The sequence below is a fragment of the Pogona vitticeps genome, chromosome 1 (genome assembly GCF_051106095.1).
Source record: "Pogona vitticeps strain Pit_001003342236 chromosome 1, PviZW2.1, whole genome shotgun sequence".
NCBI lineage: Eukaryota > Metazoa > Chordata > Lepidosauria > Squamata > Agamidae > Pogona > Pogona vitticeps.
In genome coordinates this window covers 171016672-171043498 of record NC_135783.1, presented here as the reverse complement: position 1 = coordinate 171043498, position 26827 = coordinate 171016672, and the positions used below count along the sequence as shown (strand labels likewise).

The following is a 26827-nucleotide window of genomic DNA, read 5'->3' as shown; positions in this document are numbered from 1 at the left end:
CTTACCGGTTACATAACATCAACTGTCAGGTTTACATGAACCAATAGGATGCTCTGCTCAGTAACACACCATATTACATCACATGAGGAGATCAACATGGTTCATACAACATGGATATTAACATGACAAGAAATACCTTTATATGTTTAGCTATGGCATACATTCCCACAGCACTTGTCATAGAATGAGTGGCTGGGCTCAAAGTAACTTTGGGTGAAGCCCCAATTCCATGGTTGGATTTAAGTCTTTTCGTATAAGTACGATCTGAGTCGCTGAAGCCTCAGCTTAATTGCTGGTTTTGTGAGGTTTTTACAAGTGGAACACGATTGGGTCTGGTGGGATTCTCCCAGACAAAATAAACATTTATCATGTCCGTCTGTTAAAGGTATTTTGCTGAGGCAAACAAAGCACCTCTTAAACCCCCGAGGGCCCATAAAACAGGGGAGAGTAAGAGGAAAAAAATATTAGGTGGGAAGGGGGGGTAAAAAAGGCGGGAAAGCGAAAACCATCATATAACAAAGAAATAAGTTCTAAGAACTAGGGGAAATAACTAATATTGATTATAGTAAGAGAATTACTAAATAAAAATACTAATTGGACGAAAAAGCAGCTGTTTTACTTTCCTTATCTGGATCTAGTGCTCCTAGCATCTTAACCTCGTGGTGGAAAAAAAGGAACTGAGGGGAAGATTGGAGGGGCAGAGCTTGCACTCTGGGGGTTTCTTAATTGTCAATCTTTTTGAAGCTCGATAAATTTCTGAGACATCCTGCACAAGCGGAGAAGAACCCATCTGTGTGCATTCACAGAGGCCACTACGAAGAAATACAGTTAAGCTGTATGTATTGAGAGAATCTGGTTTTCTTAGTTGACAGACAATGAGTTGGCTTTCTGTTGCTCCATTACACAGGCAGAAGGCAAAAGGCCTAACATTCATTCACTTCTAGCTGCCAGAGTTCTCAGGAGTAGAGGTGGGGTGCATTTGTTTGCTGGTTTGGCACATGCTTGAGAATCCCAGCAGGCACATAACAATTGCCCACCAGAAGAGAGTAAATGCTATGCTTTTCATCTTCTGCATGTGTATCAACAGGATTTCAGCCAGTAATGCCTGAGGAACATGAAAGATGAGACAGAATTCACATCAGTACAGAAGCATTATTTTTAACATTAATTATAGGGGGGGAATCATCTTCATTAGCTGCCGCCTCCTGGATTTTTTTTTTCAGAACTCACTAAAAAGCACGTTGGTATTAGACTTGGCTCATTATATAATTGAATGCAGCCTGAAAGAATATTTATCACTAAAAAGTAACCAACATTTGTCAGGATAATACATAATGTGCCCTTGAAAGTCCATGCAAATTATGCTTAGATTGCCTATTATTAGGTCAGCAGTGCAAATTCAGAGTTGCCCAGGGCACTTCAGTAACAAATAAATCCTCCATTAAATTCAAACTAATACGGTCTAGCCAGAGGCCACAAGATGTATTGCAGCATTTACGGTATTTTTCCGTGTATAAGATGCCCCCACATATAAAATGTCCCCCTTTTCTAACCCAAAATTAAGAAATCTTCTCTTTCAGCATTGCCGAAGAATGGGGCAGACCCAAGGGTAAACCTTTCTAGAAATGTACAGATGACTTAACATGTCTGCAAAATCACCGAGTTTTGAATTTTAGAAATGAAAATAGCAGCTATTGGCAAGGGTTTCAAACGGGTTAACTAAAGATTTTGGAGATCCTCCATCTGCTAAAATTAATGAGGGAAGTGGATGACATGATTTTATCTCCATATTCTGGCACAAACACACACTGTCATTTCTGTCATTTCTGCATTCAGTCCTAATGGCATTTAATGAAAACCCCTAACTTTGCACCTTTTGAGTAACAATGCTTTGAGCCGCACATCGAGAAGTTAATTGATGAAATCAGTTTGGCTGCAAGAGGATAAGAGCAGCCACTGAAGGGTACCACAACTCTTCCTTCCAGCAGCCTGTAGCACTGCCTCCAACGGCAGCCTAGCACGCTTTAAAAACGACCTTTCCCAATGTCCTTCGGCCCAGAGGCGCTTGGTGAACTCCCTGTTTCCCTCTTCCATTTCAGTGGTGAGAAGCCGGCAGGGATCCATAGCAGGATAGAGGTGGAGGAGAGGCTTCCGTGTGCGGTATTTCAAAAAATTAGAGGATGGTCCCTGATGTACCTGAGAGAAAAATGAGCGAGCAAGCAAGCAAGCAAGCCATCCTGGCCTGGCCATGAGTTACTTCAGAGGAGAGGCCATCAGGCCTCTGTTAGAGTTGTAAGTCACTGGTAGTGGGAGCAGGACAGGTGGCTCCCCACTATATATGTGCCCCCCATACCCACATGCCCTTGTTTCTTTCCATTTCTTCCTCCCCACCACCATCACTCCCCTTGTTATTGCAAAGTATTTCATTCTCTCCTCTTTCTCCCACATTTCACCTAATCACACGGACCCCTTCATGTTGTGATCCCCTGACCCAAAGGCTACCCACTGACCCCTGATTGGAGGCAGCCTGTTTGCAGAGGCAAGGCATGGGCCATTTTGTTCTCTCCCCAGCTTACTTCCATGTATAAGACGACCCTCAATTTTTGGTCATAAGATTTTAGGCAAAAGATCGTCTTATACATTGAAAAATACGGTATTACATACTAGGTTCTGGGAAACACTTTTAAAAAGACTATGCTTCTTCATTTCATGTTCTAGTTGCTCTTCAAACACTTTTCCATTCTTATATTCTAAATTCTAAACTTCTTAATATGTGAAACATAATGGGAACATACTAATGCTAGGTTATTAAGGACTGAGGAAGGTTGACCTAATTGGAATACTGTAATTAATAGTAATATTCATTACACTTCATTTTATGCTTAAACCCAATGTAATACAAATCACACACAACATAACTATGCTTTCTGCATAATTTTTAGGATTCAATTCTTCTAAAAATCTCTGGTTGTTGAATGTAGGATATTGTGTTTCTGTACCCATGATTCAAAAAGCCAGGAAATGGCTTGAAATTGCTGCACAATATCGTATCCATGTTGCCAACAGGAAAAAGGATGCCAAGGATTACATAGCAAAGGGCAGCCTGAATGGCAGCAGTCAGGATGGTCTACAAGATACCCTCCTGTTCTCACTACCATTCATGAAGTGACATCACACAAGGGAAAATCCCAGACACTGACTCCTTTTTTCATCATTTCACCACTTCTCACCCAAACACAAAGCAATTATCAGGGCTGTTTTTAACAAGTGTGAATGGTAATGATACGAGATATCAAAGGCAGAGAAAGGTGGAGAGGTTAGTAAACCAGAGATGTGATGGTGGTATCTCAATTAGTGAATGACAGCTCCACATCAGTCAAGGGAAATGATGGTTTCTGGGAAGTAGGGTATTATTCAGAGGGAGAGAAAAATGACCCCTTAGAAGGAACTATATCTTGATGAACCAACAGATACCATCCTGTAATAACGATACTCCTGCAGTGCATAAGGGTCAGTTATATTGGGAAATTCAGTCATTAGAAATGTAGACAGCCAAGTTTTTGATGGATCTTTACACCTCATAGTGATTTGTCTAAATCATCTAGATAGCCTGGCAGACAATGCTAATATGGAGTCAGTGTTCATAGTGATGTTGGCACCAAGAACATCATGAAATGTAATCACAAATATGTATAAGAGGTTCTATAGATGGTATATGACACCTGAAAAATTATTGAAAATATATCAAAGTACCTCTAGCAAATGTTGGAAATGCAAATCAAAAGAAGGTTGTTTTTATCATATGTGGTGGACTTGTAGGGAAGTTAAGAGCTTTGGAAACTAGTCCATGAGTTTTTATAGGGACGTGGTGGCGCTGTGGGCTAAACCGCAGAAGCCTGTGCTGCAGGGTCAGAAGACCAAGCAGTTGTAAGATCGAATCCACGTGACGGAGTGAGTGCCCGTCACTTGTCCCAGCTCCTGCCAACCTAGCGGTTCGAAAGCATGCAAATGCGAGTAGATTAATAGGGACCACCTCGGTGGGAAGGTAACAGCGTTCTGTGTCCACGGCGCACTGGCCATGTGACCACGGAAGATTGTCTTCGGACAAAACACTGGCTCTATGGCTTGGGAACGGGGATGAGCACCGCCCCCTAGAGTCGAACACGACTGGACAAAAATTGTCAAGGGGAACCTTTACCTTTACCCATGAGTTTTTACAAAAGTGTTATCCTCTATAATTCCATATGAACCTGAACTGTTTTTATTGAATATAATACCAGACTCGATAGAAAAAGAAAAAAGATGTCTGATCATACATGTAACTACAGCAGCAAATACTGGAAAAAAGAGGAGACTCCAACAACCCAGGAGTTAATAGAAACAAATGTTAAGCAGTAGAGTTGGATATTTTAACTGAAGTATTAAAAAACAAAGAAATTGCTGAGGCTAGAAAAATTGGGAACGTTTGGATGAGAGATGAGAACATGAATGAGTTAAAATTATGAGAAATCTTTGAGGCTTAGAAAGCTGGACCCACTGGCCTCTTGCCTCCTGTCCCTGGTGCCCTCTGGGCACTGAGGACAGGAGGCAAGAGGCCAGTGGGTCCAGCTTTCTAATCCCCAAAAGCCCAAAGCTGACAGCGGGCGCAGAATGGCTTTTGGCTTGCAGCTTTGGAAGCCGGAAAGCCGAAAGCCGCTCTGCCCCCGCTGTCAGTTTTGGGCTTTCAGGCCTTAGAAAGCTCAAAGCTGACAGCGGGCACGACCTGCAGCCTTTGAATTGGGGCTTTCCCCACCTCCCCCTTCTGGACTGTAGGCCGATTCTCCGGCAGCAAGTCTAAGTGAAACTTTGTGGCTGGAGAAGTCCGTAGGTCGAAAAGTTCGTAAGTGGAGCCGCATGTAAGTCGAGACTCCACTGTATGTTGAATTTGGGATCGAGATCCATCTTCCTTGCCATTATTCTAATCTTCACCAGATGATCTATGAAGTCATCAAAAGGAAGGTGCTCAATCTGAGACCTATCATCCTCCATGGTGGGTACAGTATGAAGCCTCACATATCATCTAAGCGCAATGACTCCAGAAATTACTTTAGAGGCACAGTAGGCAAAACAGTGGGGAGAGCTGATCTGGTGCCTTGTTTATGTATGAGCCTCAGCACAGAAAGACAGCACAATGGCCTTGTGACCATCTGGCAGACAGTGCAAGAAAGCCTCCAGCTTTTCCCAAAGAAACTGCTAATACACAGCCACAACAACTTGATAGTTACTATGCATACCACCAGGGAAGCAGAGCAGTAAAAGTGTCATCCAAGGATATCTGCTGTCCCTTCACTATCTACAGGGGAGGAGTGAGTTTTTTGTCTTCCCTTTGACTATGATGCCTCTGCTAAGATTGAACTTGGTTTGGGATGGTATAAGAGAAAAGAAGCAGCTTCTTTTTGGATTCTCAGTCCACATGGATGCAGGTGGGAGAGACAACAGTTTAAATTAGGATTGCTGAACTAGGGTCAAAAGAACTGACAGCAGTAAAAGAAGCACCGGACCTGAAGAAGATTGATGGACTCAACTGAACACCAGGAGGGGAATGTCAACAGGAGTTGGTGGTTCTTTTATGTTCAGTTTAAACTATTTGACCACATGGAGAAAGATCCACAGATGAAAAGGAAAGGGCGATATTGCCACTACAGTACCTTGTTTACAGAGGAGATCACAGGAGATGGAGATAGCTTGCAGAGAGGTCAGATGCCAGTGCCAAGTCAACCTCCAAAGCAAGTGAATCATCAAGAGGGTTACAAACCTGAGAAACCTGAGGTCAATTGATAGACATGGGATAGAAGCAAGCAGAATGGAAACAGCAAATTAATGATGAACATTGAGTCAAGAAGGTGGAAACATGCTGGGTCTGAAAAGGAAGCCAAGTACTGGTGGAACCTTACAGTGCCCCACCAATTGAGGATGGAGGCGGTGTAGAAATCTAGTATTCAGGAAGAGCAGGAGCCACATGATAGTCAGGCAAGGAATTAGGGACAAAGTGTGGTAAAAACCCTAGGACTGATGTGGAAGGCAGTGAAACTGCTATTAAGAGCAATAACAGTCCAGGTAACTACATATCAAGATGGTAAGTGCAGCTAGTGACTGACTAGCTGCTGTAGTGTGGACAGGCATCTTAGCATAAGAAAAGAGTTTGGCACAGAGACTGCTATTGAGGAGATACATGCCACCATGAAATAGAGGATTCTGTTCCTCATGGTGTCAATAAAGGTATGAAATACTCTTGTGTTGGAGATCTATGTGGTTGTTTGATTACAAATCTTGTTCTCCAAGATCTGAACCAACACAGAGAATGAACCAACACAGAACAACATAGCTACCTCTTCTAACACAGAGAATGTTATCAGAGAAATTTGAATTTGGAAGTACAATCCTAACAATGGGACTTTACTTTTCTCAGCAACTGAGAAATGGGCAGGTGTGTGCACAAGAGGAACAAAGCCAGACAGGAACAAGTGAAATTGTAGCTGTATCCATGGTTGAGACCATTGTGCATCTGCACAAACTACAAGACTTCTGGAACAAACAAGATTAAAGAGGAGATGTCCGGCCATAATGCAAAGCGCCACATTTGGCGAAAACCAAACACAGCATAGCAGCACAACACCTCAGATCAACTGTCAAGCACGATGGTGGTGGGGTGATGACCTGGGCACCTTGCAGTCATTGCAGCCATGAAGTCTTCCTTATTCTAGAGTCAAATATGAGGCCATCTCTCTGACAGCTAAAGTTTGGCTGAAATTGGGTCATGCAATGATCCCAAACACACCAGCAAGTCTACAACAGAATGGTTGAAAAAGAAAAGAATCAAGGTGTTGCAATGGCCCAGATGAAATTTAGACCTCAACCCCACTGAAATACTATGGTGAGACCTTAAGAACACTGTGCATAAACAAATGCTTGCAAACCTCGATGAATCAAAGCAATGTTGTAAAGAAGAGTGGGCCAGAATTCTTGTATGAATATGTGACAGACTGATAAAGCCATACAGTATAGAAAACAATTACTTCAAGTTATTGCTGCTAAAGGTGGTTCTACAAGTTATTGAATCATGAGGTGCACTTAGTTTTTCACACGTAGCTTTTCCATTTTGGCTTTATATTTTTAAAAGTATGTGGGATGTTTGTGTATGTACTGGCAACATAGGAAGAAACTGTATTTGTATGATAATTGAACTTGCTTTATGCATTAGTTTTTAAAATGTACAGTGGTGCCCTGCTGGACGATTACCCCACTTGACGATGAATCCGCTTAACGTTGAAGTTTTTGCAATCGCTTTTGCGATCACAAAACAATGTTTAGATGGGGGAATTTCGCTTAACGTTGATCAGTTCCCTGCTTCGGGAACCGATTTTTTGCTTTACAACAATCAGCAAACAGCTGATTGTCGGGTTTCAAAATGGCCACCAGCTGTAGAAAATGGCTCCCTGCTATGTTAGGGACAGATTCCTCGCATTACAGGCACCAGAAAATGGCCGCCGTATGGAGGATCTTTGCTGGACGAGCAGGTATTTCACCCATTGGAACGCATTGAACAGTTTTCAATGCGTTTCAATGGTTTTTTTTTATTTCGCTTGATGACAATTTCACTCTACAGCGATTTCGCTAAAACGAATTAATGTCGTGAAGCGAGGCACCACTGTATTAGAAAGATATATTTTTCAAAAGTATAAATGATTATGATAGGACAGGTGATAAAGGAAACAATCAATGCTATATAGCAGATTTTTTTTTGTATAGCAAACTGTATGGACTAATGCAGTGATTCTCAAACTTTTTAACTCACAGCTCCCCTTAACTTACTAGCCATTGGCCACAGCTCCCCAATACAATACTTTTGGGGGGGGGAGAGAAGGGAGGAAGGTAACCCAGGCTGAGTAGTATTAACATGTTTTCTACCTGACAATAATAATAATAATAATAATAATAATAATAATAATAATAATAATAATAATAATAATAATAATAATAATAATAATAATAATAATAATAATAATAATAATAATAATAGCTTTTTCTGGATTTTTAAAAATTATTTTCAGTCCATAGATATATGAATCAGTGAATACTGATCCTACGGATAAGGGTGTTCTACTCTACTACCTTTTAGTCCCCACCCAAATGAAAGCATTGTTTTTTAAAGTTGTCTAGCCATTATACATGTATACAGAGAATTTATTTATTTATTTATTTTCATTTTATGCTGCCTTTCTCCCAGTTAGGGGACTCAAGGTGGCTCACAACTTATTTAAAAAACCAACTGACACAACCCCAATAGATTATTACAATTATACAACCAGTTATATTTATAATATCTAAAAATTAGCTAGAGACTTTGTCTGCAAAGTACAACGCAAATTCATCACAGCAGGCTGTCAAGTGGAGATGGGGACAAACCAGAGTTTGGCTCAGCACCAACAAAGGTATTCCATGGGACCTGCATGCTTCCTTTCCCCATCTCCTGGCAATCACCCACTCAAAGGTAGCAGCATGCATTCCTCCTTTGTCTCCTTTGGCATCCTCTCACTCAGATGACAAGGTGGGGCAAGAAAGCCAGCAGCACGGCCTCTGAGTGAGCAGTCAGCTAAGGAGGCAGGAGAGGGAAGCACACAACACATGCTGAACACTTATCCAGGCACCACACCAGAACAGTCTGAACCATAGTTTATGCCCATTTCTACTGGCAAGTACTTAGTGTCATGGTTGTGGATATTAAGGTTAAAACTTGACTTCAAGATGGGTTATGTAGTTGTGGAGAATTATAAAATGAATCCATATTGGTTCTGTTTTTTGAATGATTTTGTATGATGGGATTGTTTTCTCCAAGAGGCGATGGGAAAGTTCCATGTAAACTGCCATGTTATGAGACGATAAGGAGTAAAGACACAACATGGTTGTCTGGATCTAGACCCGAGACGAGGAGTTGGAAAAGAACACCTGGACTTCTCATGGGAAAAGGAGGCGTGATGTGAATGGACTGTCCTTAATGACAATTGGTCAACACCTCAATGGACGAAGGAGAAGGGTGGTGCCAAGGAGACAGAAAATGGAGGATGGTGCCACATGGACAGAGCTTACAGATTTCAGATACCTGATTCCAGTTTCCAGATTCTAGGGAGCCATTTTGTATTCTTTATGCTAAGATGTAGGATAGAGAGAGAGATAGAGGGGGGCTAACCCTTGCCTATCCTTAAAGAAGCTTTTTAATTTTTTAGTATATTTTTGCTAGTTGAATTTTATTTGATTTTAACTGCAATATCTTTTGGAAATGTAACTTATGGTTTGCTTATGCAAAAAACTGAATATATTTAAAGACTTTATTTTTCAATAAAAAATATTCTTAAAATCCTTAAGAATGGTCTTTTGAACAGCAAGTCTGCTGAGCCTGCTTCCAGAATAGTTGTTAGGCCACAGAATGCTACAGAGTCCTTTTCTGCCTGAGCTTTGTTCGTTCTTGCAGATTCCTAAGCTCATGTGTTTTTTCTTGCTTAATTTAATTAAGTACAAGCAAGTGTCTTTTTAGAACGCACTTGTGATAAGGGGTTTGCGTTACATCCTGGCTGAGTCACCCGGACTCTGCTCAGCTGTTTTGGAGTACACAGACACCCGCTTTCTGCTCACAAGTCGAGCAGTCCTTAATTGGATGCTGGGTTCTGACACTTAGCATCTTGTTCCTCTGGTTAAGCAAGTAAGGGGCCTTTGACCAGTCAAAGCAGTTATGTTGGGTGGCTCTATGTAGATGCAATGGGAGCAGAGAAGAACTTCACTGCAGTAACTGCCATAAATGAGCTTGTTATCATAGAGAACATGAAGTCTTAAGCTGCTCCAGAAAAAGTGGTCTTGGCATGGATGTTGAAGTCCCCCAGCACAAAAAGCCAAGGGGACTTCAGGATCACTCCTAAGACCAGCTCAGTCAACTCAGGAAGGGAGACTATTGAGCCGCAACGTGGGCAATACACCAACAGAATCTTTGTTCTGTTCCAGGCACCCACTTTCAGCTACAAGGGGGTGCTGATAAGTATTGAGCCTTTCCCAGAAAAAAATTGAGCTAGGAAACTGTAACTGCCACAATATTCTACATATTCCACCAGGAAGTCAATACATTTGTGACATCTGTCCTGCAACTTCTTAAGTCCCTGCAAATAAAATTCTTCCGACTGCTGATGTAACCACTCATTTGCAGTATTAGTAGCCTCCAGAACACTCCCAAATCGTTGTCCCTTTAGGTGTTTTTTGAGTTTGGGGAACAGATAATAGTCAGAAGGAGCCAGGTCGGGAGAATAGGGTGGATGGGGCATCACTTGAAAGCCTAAGGATGTCAGTTTTGCCACTGTTTCATCTGCAGTGTGTGACGAGGTGTTGTCATGCAACAGGATGACACCTTTGGAGAGATTTCCTCAACGTTTTCCCATGATGTTTTGCCTCAACTTCATCAATAAAGCACAGTACAGTATTATTTTGCATTGACGGCTGAACCCTGTTGGAAGTAGTCCACCAGCAGAACTCCCTTCTTATCCCAAAAAAATGTTGCCATTTGCTTCTGCACCAACCTTTGCACTCGGAACTTCTTTGGCCTGGGGGAACCACTGTGCCTCCATTCCTTAGACAGTTCCTTTATCTCAGGATCATAACAGTAGATCCATGTCTCATCACCAGTTGCCAGTTTGCCCAGGAAATCTGACTCATTTCTTGCAAAATGTTCCAGAACAGCCACCAATGACTCCACACGTTTCCTCTTTTGTTTGGTTGTCAAAAGTTTGAGGATCCACTTTGCTGCCAGCTTTCTCATTTCCAAGTTGTTATGAATAATGGCACCAAATCTCTCACATGTTATTCTCAGATATATAGCAATACTTTTGGCTGATATTCAGCGGTCCTCCATGACCATGTCATGGATGGCTTTCACATTTGCAGGCACAGAGACAGAAACAGGACTTCCACTGGGTTTCTCACTTTCAACACCAAAATGGCCAGTTTTGAAATTGACAACCCAACATTTAACTGTTGCATATGAAAGGCCACTGTCACCCATAGTTTGTGACATTTCATCATGGATCTGCTTTGCACCTTTCCCTTGGAAATAGGAACTTGATTATGGTCCTGTGCTCTTCCACATCGAACTTTTCTGGAGGTGCCGCCATGTTCACTTTGGACCGGAAAATGAAAGATAAGTTTAAATCATAGATAGTTGATTTTTGCACCATTGAATACAGACAAATTGGCCAATATACCCTGCAATTTATAGCTTCCTAGTTCAATTTTTTTTTCGGGGGAGGCTCAATACTTATCAGCTGAGAAGACTGTGGGAGAGGTTATCTGCTGAGGAGAATGGAATCATGGTAGATCATTGCAATTCCATCTCCCTGCCCTTCAAGCCTAGCTTGCTGCTGAACACAGAATCCAGGTGGGAAGACAGGAATAGAGGTTAAGGCCCTCAGCCTTATTCAGCCACCTTATCATGGCACTGACTGTCTCTCTGCAGAAGGAAATGTGGGAGGATTCGCTCCATGTGTACAAGAAGGGATCTATTCCTGTGGGTTTCTGTATTAGACTCCTTAAAAGCCACTCAAGGCTCATGACTGTATGGAATGATACAAAGATCACTGGAAATTCAAAGAATAAATGTTGATCATAACTGCTATTCCTACAAAAGCAGCACACAAATTCCAAAGGAATAAATAAAAATGAATGAGATATACAATAGGAAACACAGTACATGATGTGGCTTTATATACATTTTCTCACCGGCATTCAATGAACCACTGGCGTATCTGATCCTGGAGACTCTCTTTGATGTCAGGGCCTTCAATTTCTCTCACTTGCTCTTTTATGGTTACAAGGGCTTTCTGGAAATCTGACTCATGTTTTTCTTGGATTTCACACCTTAAACTATCTATCTTCTGGGCACGCAGCAATGAAGCACTAGGTCTTTGGAAGTGAAGAGGTGGACTCTGTAAAAAGAAGAAGGATCACATTTAATTAACATTTCCAGAGGAAAAGCAATGTTAGTCTGCTGCAGCAAAACCAATGGTATTCTGGTGGCACCAACAAGTTTTACACTGCATAAGATTTTATGGGCTTTGCTCCATTTCTGCGTGGAATAGTGTCCTACTAAACAGAGCTAGACTACTGCACAGACTTGTGTTGAGATTTTGATCTCAAAATGTATTAAATATAAAGTTAAACGGCTGATTCTACCTGAGTCATGTAGTGAGTGTATTCTTCAGGCGTGGGTACTAAGGTTGAAGACTTGATGTTGTACAGCTGTTGTAAATGATGTAACCTTATGTAAGTAGAAAATGAAGTAATGTATTTTCTGATTGGTCCCAAGAATGTATAAAAGTCATGTGTAAAGGGGACATTTTATCTGCTGTAAGTCAGATCACTTTTTTCTATGCTATATATTATACCATGTCATGTTATATTATGCTGCCAGATGAATGTCTATTCTCCCTATATATATGTTAATAGGCTAAGTTGATATATTACTCTCTCAGTGTTATAGTGTTTTTGCAACCTGATATATCGTAACTCTGCTTATGTCCATATTTAACCAAAATTCTCAACAACTTGCTCAAACAGTCTGCCTACGAAGGGCATGTTCCATGCATCTGAAGAAACAGCTTATAGACCACAAAAGCTTGTGCTTTATTGACAATATTGTTCCAATACTGTATTAATTTTAGAGGGAATTATGTCAACATTGCTTGAATGGACACTCAGTTTGAAGGCATCTTTCAAACTGCAATTAAGACGGTCCCTTTGCTGATTTACTCTTCAGATCCTTCTATCATTCACCATACCCATTTACACTCATGCTACATAACAGCTCTTTCTGTATCTTCCACTTCAGATTGTTTAGTCTTCAATGTAGATGAGTTCATACGCTACATTAGTCATTCATATGGCAATCAAAGCTATGACTTTAAAAATAAGTATGAACCATAGTGGTAAGTGAACTCTTAGCTCATTGACTGAAGACAGGCAGGAGAAAGCTAAGATTCCACAACTGACATTTCTAGTTCAAGGTCAGAAAGATACACACACACACACACACACACACACACACACACACACACACACACACACACACACACACACACACACACACACACACACACACACACACACACACACACACACACACACACACACACACACACACACACACACACACACACACACACACACACACACACACACACACCACTACTACTACTACCAGCCAGGCAACACTGAGCTAGATGGACAATGACTGACTCAGTATAAAGTACCTTCACATGTGGAGATAGAGAATTGAATAAGTAGAACACAGCCCCTCCTTGCACAATACTGTTGCATGTTGGATAACAGCTTCTTGGTAACTTAAGCAAGTATTGGAAGTTCCGTGAATGCTTTTGCATGCATGTAAATATCCAATGGCATTTTGGCTTGTATGATGTATAGTAGTAAAAAAAGGGGGGGGTGTATGTAGTGCTAAGCCACGTCAGCAGAAGTATAACATCCAAATCAAAGGAGACAACAGCAGTGCTCCAATCTGCTTTGACCAAATATTATGGCAAATCTGCTGGTGATGTGAACAACTGAAGCCACTTGAATGAATTTAGAGTGACATGGAATATTTTCTTATTAGTGTACAGATTAGGTTCCTTTCTTCTATGAACTGAAAAATGCCAACTTGATTAGGCATCCTTCAGTCTCGAGAGACTATGGTAACGTGCTCTGTATGGAGGACGTGGAACAGCATCTAGTGTGGCTGAGAAGGCCAATTCAAGAGTGACAATCCCTTCCACACTGGACAAATACAATCTGTACCCCGTCCAGCTCCCTGATTTTCCTGCTTTCGTGACTGCCTCTTTGCCTCGGCCTGCTGGACAAGGGTCTCTTCAAATTGGGAGAGGCCATGATGCACCGCCTGCCTCCAGGCTGAACACTCAGATGTCAGGGTTTCCCATCTGTTGAGGTCCATTCCTAAGGCCTTCAGATCCCGCTTGCAGATATCCTTGTATCGCAGCTGTGGTCTCCCTCTGGGGCGATTTCCCCGCACTAATTCTCCATACAGGAGATCGTTTGAAATCCAATCATCAGCCATTCTCACAACATGCCCAAGGCAACGTAGACGTCGCTGTTTCAGTAATGTATCTATGCTAAAAATTCCAGCTCGTTCTAGGACTACTCTATTTGGAACGTTGTCCTGCCAGGTGATACCAAAAATATGTTGGAGACAACGCATATGGAACGTGTTCAGCTTCCTCTCCTGCCATGTACAAATGGCCCAGGACTCACTGCAGTACAGGAGTGTGCTCAGGACACAGGCTCTATAGACCTGGATCTTGGTGTATGTCACCAGCTTCTTATTTAGCCATACTCTCTTTGTGAGTCTAGAGAACATGGTAGCTGCTTTGCCAATGCGTTTATCCAGCTCGACATCTAGGGACAGAGTGCCAGAGATCGTTGAGCCAAGGTACAAAAATGCATTTCAGTTGGACTTTGGTCTTTGCTCTCAATCTAGAGAGATTAAAGAGGGAGAATACTGTGTCAGTGGTGGATCGATTAGCTCGAAATCCACACTGTGATTCTGGGTAGACTCTGTCTGCAAGCACCTGGAGTCTCTTCAGTACAACATGGGCAAGCAGCTTCCCTAAAACACTGCGAAGAGAGATGCCACGGTAGTTATTGCAGTCGCCCCTATCTCCTTTGTGACAATGTTTGCATCCTTCATGTCCTGTGGTACTCCACCTCCCCTCCAGCAGAGACGAAAGACTTTATACAGTTTGGTGGTGATGATCTCTTTACAGCACCTCAGCAGGGATCTTATCCTTTCCAGGTGCCTTGCCGGAAGCGAGGGAATCCAAGCCTCTTTTATTTCTGCTGAAGTTGGTTCGCTGTCCAGCTCTTCCAAGACAGACAGGCACTCAATGTTATTTAATGCTTCTTCTGTTACTACATTCTCTCTGCAATATAGCTCAGAGTAGTGCTGCACCCAGCGTTCCATCTGCTGTGCTCGGTCCTGGATGATCATGCCTGTAGCAGACTTCAAGGGAACAGATTTCCTCTGTATTGGACCTAAAGCCTGCTTGATACCGTCATACATTCCTTTGATGTTACCTGTGTCCGCTGCTATCTGTATCTGAGAGCAGAGCTGAAGCCAATAATCATTGGAGCATCTCCTGGCAGCCTGTTGGACTTGGCTATGAGCCGCTGGAAGAACCTGCAAGTTGTACTCACTAGGACAGGCTTTGTATGCTGCTAGAACTCTCCCCTTATCCTCGGATGACATCAACTCCTCCGAATAGGCTTTGAACCAGTCGGCCATCTTTTTGGTCTTCTTGCCAAATGTGGACAAGGCAGTGTTATATACAGTGTTCTTGAAATGTTCCCATCGTACAGGTACATTTGCATCAGCAGGACCTGGAAGGGTTTCCTCAAGTGCTTGAGCAAATTCCGCCATTTTTCTTTGATTGTGATTCTTGCTGATGTCTGTCTGTCTGTCTGTCTGTCTGTCTGTCTGTCTGTCTGTCTGTCTGTCTGTCTGTCTGTCTGTCTGTCTGTCTGTCTATCTATCTATCTATCTATCTATCTATCTATCTATCTATCTATCTATCTATCTATCTATCTATCTATCTATCTAATATGCCGCCCACTCTACCCAAAGGTCTCTGGCCAGCTTACAACAATACGTGGTCTTCCTTCCTTTTTCGTGTGATACAGTCTCTTTGTTTGCAGTTTTATTCTACTACACACCAGGGAGTATCGCAATCAGCACTCTGGTAGCTGCGTGTGATCGTAATACTAGAAAGGCTATAACGTCTAGTGAGGATCAAATTGAGCTGATGCCAATGCTTGGATCTTGGATGTCTCCAGGAAACTCTGTGTTGAAGCTTCGTATTTCAGAATGTGTTGCTGACACAAAGACCATAATAACAGCAAAACTCCAGCAAGCGTTGGCCATTATCGTTCGTCTTTCCAATGCCAAAACGGCCTAGACAAGTGGACCAAGAGAAGGAAAACTCTAGCGTTAAAGTCTCCAAGAATGAACAATGCCTCTCTTTCAGGGACTTTTTTGATAGCAGCTGCCAGATCATCACAGAATTTGTCTTTCACTTCTGTAGTGGATGACAGTGTTGGTGCATATGCATTAATGAGGGTAACTGGTCCTGCTGATGAGTGGAGTTGCAGAGACACGATTCTTTCACTCCCCACAGTAGGTGGAACAATGGATCTTAGAAGAGTATTTCTGACGGCAAAGCCAACACCATATTCCCTGGTCTCATTCAATGGTTTTCCCTGCCAGAATGAGAAGGTTTTTTCTTTGACAGATTCCAAGTCTGACAATCTCATCTCTTGCAGGGCAACAATGTCCACCTGCAGTCTACTCAGTACCATGTCAATGACAGCTATCTTGCATGTGTCATCTATTTCCTGCAGGTCGTCAGAAAAGCCAATCGTCAAAAAAGCCAGGGTCCATTGTCCGAACATTCCAGGTGCCTAACTTTAGGGCAGAAGTTTTCTTATGATTGTTGCATGCTGCGGGAATATCGATCTGCTTGTCAGCTTTCACCCTAAACCCCACGCACCCCGTGAGGTTAATAGACCATGGTGAGGTAGCACCTTACTGGCTGGGGGCTGCAATGACTCTCCCACCATCAGAAGTAGCCCCTGGTGTCATGCTCTGCGCCAACTGAGCAAAGACTTATAACCGCTAACTACTACTTCCTGTGTTGTTTCAATGCTGCATGCAAAGCTGGAGTGTCCTCTCCAGAGCACAAAGCCTGGATAAAATAATATGGAGGACAGGCTGTTACCCAAGCAGCAAATCCCTCCTCTCCACGTCACTGAAATAGTCCAATGGAAAGGCAAGAGCCAATACAACTGGTTCCAGCGATGTTGCCAGAATGACACAAACTGCCTCCTGGAATCCGGCTCCAGATTTTGCCTCGAGGTTAACTCCTGAAGCCTTTTCCATCAGTGGATATAGCCACAAGGCAGTGGAGGTTTGAAATCGGAGTTTTCCTTCTCCTAGATGGGCTGCCTTCCAAGGCTGACGAGCCCCACCTATACGGCCTGTTCTCTAATAGTGTGGATGTATGATCCGACCCTTTCCTACCTCCAAGTGTATGCAGTGCTAATTGGCTTTCCTATTTATCACATTAGGGGCAAAAATAGAATTAGAGAACTTCTCTGGTAACTGAGAATAGGCAAAAAAGCTCAATATCTTGTTTTGCTTTTATCTTCTCCCAAAAGGAAAACAGCACTTTATCTAAAACAAGTAAAATAACGAGGCAATGAAGAAACTTGCAGATGTATTCTCAGAACCTTTCAATAAACTGTAAAAACCTGTGGAGAGCAGTTGAGGATCCTGAAGAGTAGAGGTTGAGAAATGTTGTCCCCAGCTTCAAAAGGCCAGGAGGTGAACTGAGTAACTATTAACTACATTGCTAGACAGTGAAACCAGGAGATTTTCTACAACAGGCAATTTAATAGTCAGTATTGGAAAAGAACACATTGATTGTAAAGAACCAAAAACAAGTCATGGCAGATTAATCCTATATCGTTTACTGACACGTAGAACTTGGAAGAGAAAGGAAGTGCTGTGTAGTATGTCTTTATTTCATCAAGGCTTTTGACAAGTCCTTCAAGATATATTTTTGGCCAAGCTGATAAAATACGGTTCAGACAATGCTACTGTTAGGTAGAGCTCAACAATTATTCCTCTTCAACTTGGAGAAAAGTGACAAATAAGATGCTGCACGATTCTGTCCTGGGCCAAGCATTGCTTAAAATCATTAGAAACAGATGAAGGAGTAGAGGGAATGGTCATCAAAACTGTAGATGAAAATGGAAAGGAATACAAATACTTCAGAATCAGAATTCAACATGATCTTAATAGACTGGAGAAATAGGGAAAAAAAACACCCTAGTTTCAAGAGAGAAAAATGTGAAGTTCTATATTTAGGAAGGAAAAATCAGAAATTCATTTGATAGCATGTACTAATTGTTATCAAACATAGATTAGGGGGTACCTAGCTTGCCAGTGATATATTTGGACACACTCTTTGGTCTCAGTTGACCACAATCAAAACATAGATCAATACTGGCCAGGAGCCTATTGAATATATGCATGCAAGAACAACTGTAGAAACTGCCATGGCAAATAAGAGGAGCTGACTGCGTATCAGTCACATGCTTCATCAAATGCTCAACATGTTTAATGTGCGTCTGGTGTGAGCTAGGCACCTTGTCATCAGCTGCATTTAATAACTGCAAGTTCCGTGAATGCTTTTGTATGCATGTAAATATCTAATGGCATTTTGGCTTGTGTGATGTAGTAAAAAAAAAAGGGGGGGGTGATGTAGTGCTAAGCCACGTCAGCAGAAGTATAACATCCAAATCAAAGGAGACAATAGCAGTGCTCCAATCTCCTTTGACCAAATATTATCTGGAATACAGTGTTCAGTACTGGCCACCACATTTTAAGAAGAAATACTGATAAACTGGGACATGTCCAGAGCAGTTCCCCAGAAGGTCTCAAAATCTATGATAAATGTTGGGGAAATGGGAGAAGAGTGAAAAGTAATTAGAATGGTCATCAAATATTTGAAGTATGAATCAAGCCTGTTTTTGCAACTTCAGAGGTTAGTACCTGAAGTAACAGAACTAACAGATTCAAATTACAAGAAATAAGGTTTTTGACTAAACATTATTAAGAACATCCTAACAGTAATTGCTCTAAAACCATCAAATCAACTACCTTGGAAAGTGTTGAACTCTCCTTCATTGGAGATTACAAAACAAGATGATTTAGTTACAGATTTCTTACTTCTGCCATGAGTCTAGTCCAGTGGTGTCGAACTGTGGCCCTCCAGATGTTCTTGGCCTTCAACTCCCAGAAATCCTGGCCAGCAGAGGTGGTGGTGAAGGCTTCTGGGAGTTGAAGTCCAAGAACATCTGGAGGGCCACAGTTCGTCACCACTGGTCTAGTCTCAATGACTCTTGAGATCTCTTGACATATACTGTATTCATAACTACTAATGTATATGTTTTCATTAAACAAATAGCTTCAATGATTCTCATTAGAAAAGGCTGTTTTAATTGTTATTTTGGAATAAGAAGACATATATTTTGTTCCCATCCTTCAATCATTCACCATGCTATTTCACTATTGGCTTGACTGGAATGTCTGGAATCATAACGGGACCTTCCATTATTGACTAAAGTGAGGCTAGTATTCTTCTTCTACAGATTGCTTTTTTTTTACTTCTGTGCCTTTACCAAACTACCTATACTAATATCCCAAAGCTTGCATAATAAACTCTGCCTGTTTTATTTATCCTCACTCTTAATTTGAATCAGGAAATAAAAAAGACTGGTATCTTCGCAAACAAAAAAAATACAATCAAAAATACTAGAGCCACATGGGGAATATAATACCTAGTGTCAATTATCAAAATTACAGTACAGAAAAATTCTGCAAATGTGGGGTCATGGTATGCTTTTATGGTGACAAGTGAGAAGACTGCTGTTTAGTAAATGCAATGTTTCCTCATATCAGAAGGGTGCCAAGGATTTTTAAATTGAATTTCTCAATGTTCAAACTTCTCATTGGTTCTTTTTAATTAGAGGAGTATTGTTTCTAATTTATTCCCTTAATAGTATAAATAGTGTTTAGTCAGGTTTTTTTCCAGACATTTTCTTGCAGTTGGGAACTTTCTATGAAGAATTCTATTCCCCCGAGAAGGGAACAATAAGAATGGAAAATGCTATAATTTAAAAAAAAATCACTGATGAAGTATTTTAATAATTTTACTGGAGAATAGGTTAGTGACTCATAACCGAGCATGGGAACAAAAAGCTCAGCTTTCTAGATGCTTTCCAGATAATATGCTCATTCCTATCATTGCAATTTTAACTGTTTTTGAAAAATTAACAGCCCAATCCTATACTCTCTTTAATCTGCCTGAAATCTGTGAGCCACAGAAACTCCATGTTAGTATACGGGTTGTTGGATTTGCCTCATAACAACATTCCATAATTTCTCTGTTTTTAGAGAGAGTCCAAATTTTGCACTTTAGTTGTTCCAGTAGCTTTCCAGCAGCTAGTCTTGGTTCCTCAACAGGGGCTGCTGAGCCCTGTAGCCCATTTGTCACCAGAGGTCCATGTTGTTGTTGGATGTTGTTCTTCAATTTGTATGGAATCATTGCAATAAAACTATTATAATAGGAGTGTGTGCATTAACAGATTTATTTATATATATATATATATATATATATATATATACACACACACACACACGCATACCACCCATCTGGCGTCAGACCAATCTTGGCGGTTTACTATATACACAAACAACATAATTAAAATACAATTTAACACAACAGAAATAAAAATAATAAAATGCAAATAAGCAGTACAGTCAAGACATAAAAATATATTTGCATAAAAACATTTAGAACATTTAAAATGTTGGATTCCATCGAGTAGGCTATCTAAGCTCAGGTGAATCCTCAGGTATAATGTTTTGGAATGCCTGCCTAAATAAGGTTTTTAGTGACTTTTTAAAAAAAACCCACCAGCAAAGGAGTCAAACAACTTGCAGGGAGAAGTTCATTCCACAGGTGAGGAACAACCACTGACAAGGCCCAGTTTCTCAACCTCTCCCTCCAAGCCTCTCTCAGGGTTAGCATCCTCAGCTGGCCTTGAGATGTTCTTGTAGGACGGGCAGATCCTATTGGAAGTAAGCATTCGGCCAGGTCCCAAGGTCCCAAAACGTTAACGGCTTTATAGGTCAAAATGCTTCTTTATAGGTCAAAATGCTTCTTCCTCCCCCAAAGGACCTGTTTCTCATAAATACATATACAGATTATCTTTAATAAATTAATCTGTATGTGTATTTCAAGATCAAGGATGAAATTATTTAACAAGGGCTGCAAGACATATAAGGTAACCCATGACACCCCCACCACCCCCATAAAACACTTTGTGACCTCCTTGGGGGCCAGGAACCCCAGCCGGTCAGGTTGGGAAACACTGCCATATATCATGGTTTGGTCCCAGAATAGAATGCTGCATGTCTGGCAACCCTGGAAGCAGGACAGGGAACACAACAAGGAGAAGGTTTCCGGAGAGAGAAGCCAGACAATGTGGGCACCCTTCCAATAATTAAAAGAAAAACCCATTAGGGTCATGAGAAAACATGCAATCAGGAAATCAATGTGGAGAGGGAGAAATCCTGGCCTGGAAATGCAAATCTGACAAATATTTATTTATTTATTTATTTATTTATTTATTTATTTATTTATTTATTTATTTATTTATTTATTTATTTATTTATTTATTTATTTTATTGGATTTTTACCCCGCCCCTCTAGACCACGTATACTCGGGGCAGCTTACAGAATAAAACAGAACAGTATAAAAATATATAAAATCATAAAAATTACAGTTACAGTTTCAATTAGAACAATTAATTTAAATAAAGGATTACCAAGATGGAATAGCATAAGAAAGGAAAAAATAAGAAAGACTTAGTTGACTGGAGGGAAGGCCTGCTTGAATAGCCAAGTTTTTAACTGGCTTTTATAAACACTCAGCGAGGGTGCCAGCCGAATTTCTGTTGCGAGGGTATTCCACAGCCGAGGGGTCACCACCGAGAAGGCTCGGTTTCTTGTTTTTTTCCTTCCAGGCCTCTCTTGGTGTCAGACCCCTCAGCCGTCCCTGCTGGCTATATCGGGTGATTCGGGTAGATCTGGGTGAGAGAAGACGATCTGCCAAATATTGAGGTCCCAAACCGTTTAGGGCTTTATAAGTGATCATTAGCACTTTGAAGTCAACGCGGAAACGGATGGGCAACCAGTGCAAAGCAGCCAGAGTGGGGGAGATATGCTGGTGTTTTCTCACCCCACTAAGAAGCCTGGCTGCCGCATTCTGGACCATCTGAAGTTTCCGCATCAGCCTCAAAGGCAGCCCCACATAGAGTGCATTACAGTGGTCTAATCTCGAGATTACGAGCGCATGGACTAGAGTAGTGAGGGCTCCCCCATCAAGATATGGTCGCAGCTGGGCAATCCTCCATAGATGAAAATAGGCGGAGCGGACCACGGATGCTACCTGGGTTTCCATGGTAAGCGCCGGGTCCAGATGTATCCCCAAGCTGCGGACCTCACTCTTTGCGGCAAGGGTCATCTCCCCAAAAGAAAGGGAGTTACCTATACCGCTGATGGAAGGACCACCCACCCTCAAGACCTCCATCTTGTCCGGGTTCAGCCTCAACCTGTTCGACAGCATCCACTCCAGTACAGTCTCCAGGCAGTGCTGAAGGGACAGAATGGCATCCACTGCAGTAGATGAAAAGGAGATGTAGAGCTGTGTGTCATCGGCATACTGGTGACACGATGTCCCACACCCCCTGATGACCCCATCCAGCGGCCTCATGTAAATGTTAAACAGCATTGGAGAGATGATCGACCCCTGCGGGACCCCACAGTTGAGGCTCCACGGGGCCGAGACCCTCTCCCCAAGCTGTACTCTCTGGGGCTGGTCCTCCAAGAAGGAACGGAGCCAAGCAAGTGCTAGGCCACCAATTCCTAACTCAGAGAGCCTTCCCAGGAGGATACCGTGGTCGACGGTATCAAAGGCCACTGAGATATCAAGGAGGATCAACAGGGACATATTGCCCCCATCGACCTCCCTCAGCAGGTCATCCATCAGTGCGACAAGTGCAGTTTCTGTACCATAGCGTGGCCTGAAGCCCGACTAGAATGGGTCCAGAACATTGATTTCATCCTAAAGCGCCTGGAGCTGATCTGCCACCACCCTCTCAACCACCTTGCTGAGGAAGGAAACATTGGTGACGGGCCTATAATTTCCAATGTCGTCCGTCGCCAAATTTGGTTTCTTCCTAATGGGCCTAATGAGTGTTTCCTTGAGGGCAAGGGGAACCTTGCCCTCCTGGAGAGACCCATTAATTATTGCAGTAGCCCATTCTGTTACAGGCCTGGCTGCTTTGATTAGCCAGGCCGGGCAAGGGTCGAGAGAAGAGGTGGAGGCCCAACAGCGATCAAGTGCCTTGTCCACCAAATCTGGCGTCACAGGCTGAAAGGAGTTGAGAATTACCATGCAAGGCAGAGCGCTGGACATCTCTGCTCGATCCATTGTATTTAAAAAAGGAGAAAGGTCACGGCGGATGGCCTCCACTTTAAATTTAAAAAACACTGCAAATTGGTCAGGTGAGATGCTAGTGGGAGGCTCTTCACCCAGACCAATTCCGGATAGATAGTGAACTATACGGAAAAGTTCTGCCTGCTGATTAGAAGCTTCGCTTAGCCGGTCAGTGAAGTGAGATCTTCTAGCAGCGTTTACCTTGGCCAGGTAATGGTTAGTTGTGATCCTGACAGCTATTTTATTATAACCCGTTGGTTTCCTTCTCCAAGCGCACTCTAGCCATCTCCTTATTCACTTCATTGCTCGTAGATCCTGGTTATACCAGGGTCCTGGCCGAGCTATGCTCCTGAGAGGGTGTTTGGGAGTGATCATGTCTACAGCCCTAGTAGTGGCAGAGAACCAGCCGTACACCAGAGCTTCGACAGGAGTGCCAGACAGTGCCACTGGTATCCCTCTCATGGTATCCTGGAATCTCATTGGATCCAGTAACCTTCGAGGGCGGACCATTAACATAGGTCCCTGCCTGCAGGGAGGAAGCTCCATTGTGAGGTTACATTTTATTAGGTGATGGTCTGACCATGACAAGGGGACTGACACAAGGTCAGTCACCATCAGACCACGCTCACTACACTCAGTAGAGAATACCAGGTCAAGCATATGGCCGCCCATGTGTGTGGGACCATTAACATGTTGGGACAAGTTCAAGGAAGCCATGGTTTCCAAGAACTCAAGAGCTGGACCGGATACCTCTGTCATGAATTTGATTATGAAAATTGTATTATTACAACAAGGAGAAGATGGGAACCTGTATCCTATTTCCTACTTCTCCAGAAAACTCTTAGAACAAGAAAAACATTATGCCGTACTGGAAAAGGAGGCACTTTCTGTTTTCTGGGCATTAAATCTGTTAAGACCTTATTTATGGGGGCGCAAATTCACTCTGCAAACTGATCACCGAGCTTTGGTTTGGTTACAAAAAATCAAATCTCACAACCAGAGATTGCTAAGATGGAGTCTATCCCTGCAAGACTTTGATTTTGAAATACAACATATTCCGGGAAAATTAAATATTGTTGCAGATAGTCTTTCACGAATGTACGCTGATAATGAAACTGAGTAATTAAGATAACTGTATATACACATGTGATATTGTAAATAGTCACTTGCATAATCAAATGTTAAGTAAGTATAAAAATAAGAACTCTAATAGTTCTGTATTTTGTATATTTAACGGGGGGCGTGTCATGAATTTGATTATGAAAATTCTAAAAGTAGAATAGAGATGGATTTTGTTTCATAACAGCAACGAAACAACTAGAAGCTGACTGATGTCCAGGTGTTAATTAGGAAGAAAAAATTGTACAAGATCAGTTCTTTTTCCAGCAGAAGAAAAAAAAAGTAAAGAAGAACAAGATGACCCTTATCTTATCAAAACTCCAACGGACAAGGACACAACGGCTTAATTTAAGAAAGATGGGCGAAGAGAGAGAAAAAAGACTGAGAAGAGAGATGGGGGAGAGTTTTTGCTTGCACTACAGCCAGAGACGACACACGGAGAGAGATGCATCTGGCAGAACTTTAATTTGAAGACTGCGTAAGAATGTTAATTTAAGATATAGCTAGACTGTCTATTGTTTTCGTTTTATAGAGGAAATATCTGGTGGTGAAGGCTGGGGTATTGGAAATAATTAATGACATTATTATGCTTTAGTATGTTTGTTTGAATGCTATCTTGTTTTAATAAAAGATAAAAAGACAATTTGTCTGTAAGTTGGCTCCTTGTTTAGACCACAGATACTATGGTAAAATTGGCTACTTTAAAAATATATTATTTGATCTGGCTGCATTTACGCTACCAAATTAGGGTCCTAAAGTAATAAAAAAGGAAGAGCAGACCTTGCAGATTGTTTATTTAAAATCGAGACAGACTTGGGTGAAGGAGTGAGAAGTCGCCTAGGGCAAAATTACAGGACCCGATTTTGCTGGCAATAGGGACGGATCATTCAGGATCCCTCTCTGTCTCGTATAAAGGCAGTTCTAAGGAACGCTTTTACCACAACCTCCGCCTCCACATGGTTGTTGAAGTCACCCAGGACCAAAAGTCTCGGGGACTCCAACAGTGTCACGGAGACGAAGTCCGCCAGCTCCGGTAGGGAGGTGGCTGGATTGCAGAGAGCGCGGTAACCCAGCAAGATCCCAATACCATCCCTGGCCCCAATCCGCACATGAAGGGCCTCCAAACCTGGCTTCACAACCGAGGAGCGCCTCGTAATCTCTAAAGATTTTCTATAAACAATGGCAACTCCCCCCCCGCCCCTCCAATCTGCCCTGGTGCTGGACTGCATAACCCAGAGGGCAGGAAAGGGTTAGAGGAACCCCTCCTTCCCCACCCATCCAGGTCTCAGTTATGCATGCCAGGTCTGCATCCTCCTCCAGAATAAGGTCTTGAATAAGCTGGGATTTATTGGATACAGACCTGGCGTTCAAAAGTACCAGGTTCAGAGTAGTGGGCCAGCTGGGCTGCCTACCTCAATTTTGGCAGTTGGTCACAGTGTCAGAACAGTGAACAGCCTTTAGACATCTGCTCACTGATCTTCTAACACGAGTAGGTACTGTGCCAGCGCCATATCTCCCTCTACCCGTAATCACACTGATGTTAAACCCCTCGCGGGGGGGCAGGCCCTCCTCTCCACGTCAAATCAGAAAAAAAGAGAAAACCAAGAGAACTTAAATAAACTAAACACAATAAGAAAATTAAACCAGTAATAGTTAAGTGAACATTAACATAAAATCAGATAATTAACAATATTTAAAATTAATCAACTATACAACTAAATAGTAAAATAACAAAACAAAATAAAACAAACAGAAGTTAAGAAAAAAGAGAATATACACACATATACATATATACACATACACATACACATACGCATACACATACACACACACACACACACACACACACACAGACACATACATACATACATACATACATACATACATACATACATACATACATACATACATACATACATACATACATACATACATACATACATACATACATACATACATACATGCTATAAACAATGCCACAATCCCATTGCAATCTGAAGAGGGGCCCAGTCTTCCTGACTGCCACCTCCATAGGTCGTGAAAACCTCGTTAATGCTTCACTCTCATGCCAAAGGAGAGATCTCAACATGTCAGGAATAGGGTGGCCACTTTTGTATAATCAAAACAGACAACATGGAGTACAGGGGTTGCAAACAAGGCAGACATTTTTGCATTAAACTTGCACATGCTATAAATACATGCAAATGAAGTCATAGTTGTATATAATATCTTTATGAAGAAGTACAATACAGTTATAAGAGGCTGTATGAACAATTCGTGTGATGGGAATGTTCAAAAGAGGGTAGAAAAGATCCTTGTTAATTTTGATCTACTTATGGGGAAGACAGAGTTTCTGAAGGAAAAGGCTGGGCTGTTGGATTCCCACAAAGTTCTTCTTCAGAAGCTTACGTCTGTACTGCATCAAATCAGTTGCACTGGCAATAAAGGAAAATCTGATGCTAAATGGTTTGCTAAGTAAGGAGTATAGAAAAGGGAAGGCAGA

General features: G+C 42.0%; 1 protein-coding gene across 9 annotated transcripts in view; it reads right to left on the bottom strand.

Moving 5' to 3' along the window:
- Positions 1 to 26827, bottom strand: part of DRC11 (dynein regulatory complex subunit 11) — a 204306-nt gene that overhangs the window by 134026 nt on the left and 43453 nt on the right. For all 9 annotated transcript variants that reach the window (XM_072977292.2, XM_072977271.2, XM_072977285.2 and 6 more), the window contains one exon: positions 11794 to 11999. In XM_072977292.2, coding sequence (XP_072833393.2) covers positions 11794 to 11999 — 206 coding nt within the window. The remainder of the gene's footprint in view (positions 1 to 11793; positions 12000 to 26827) is intronic.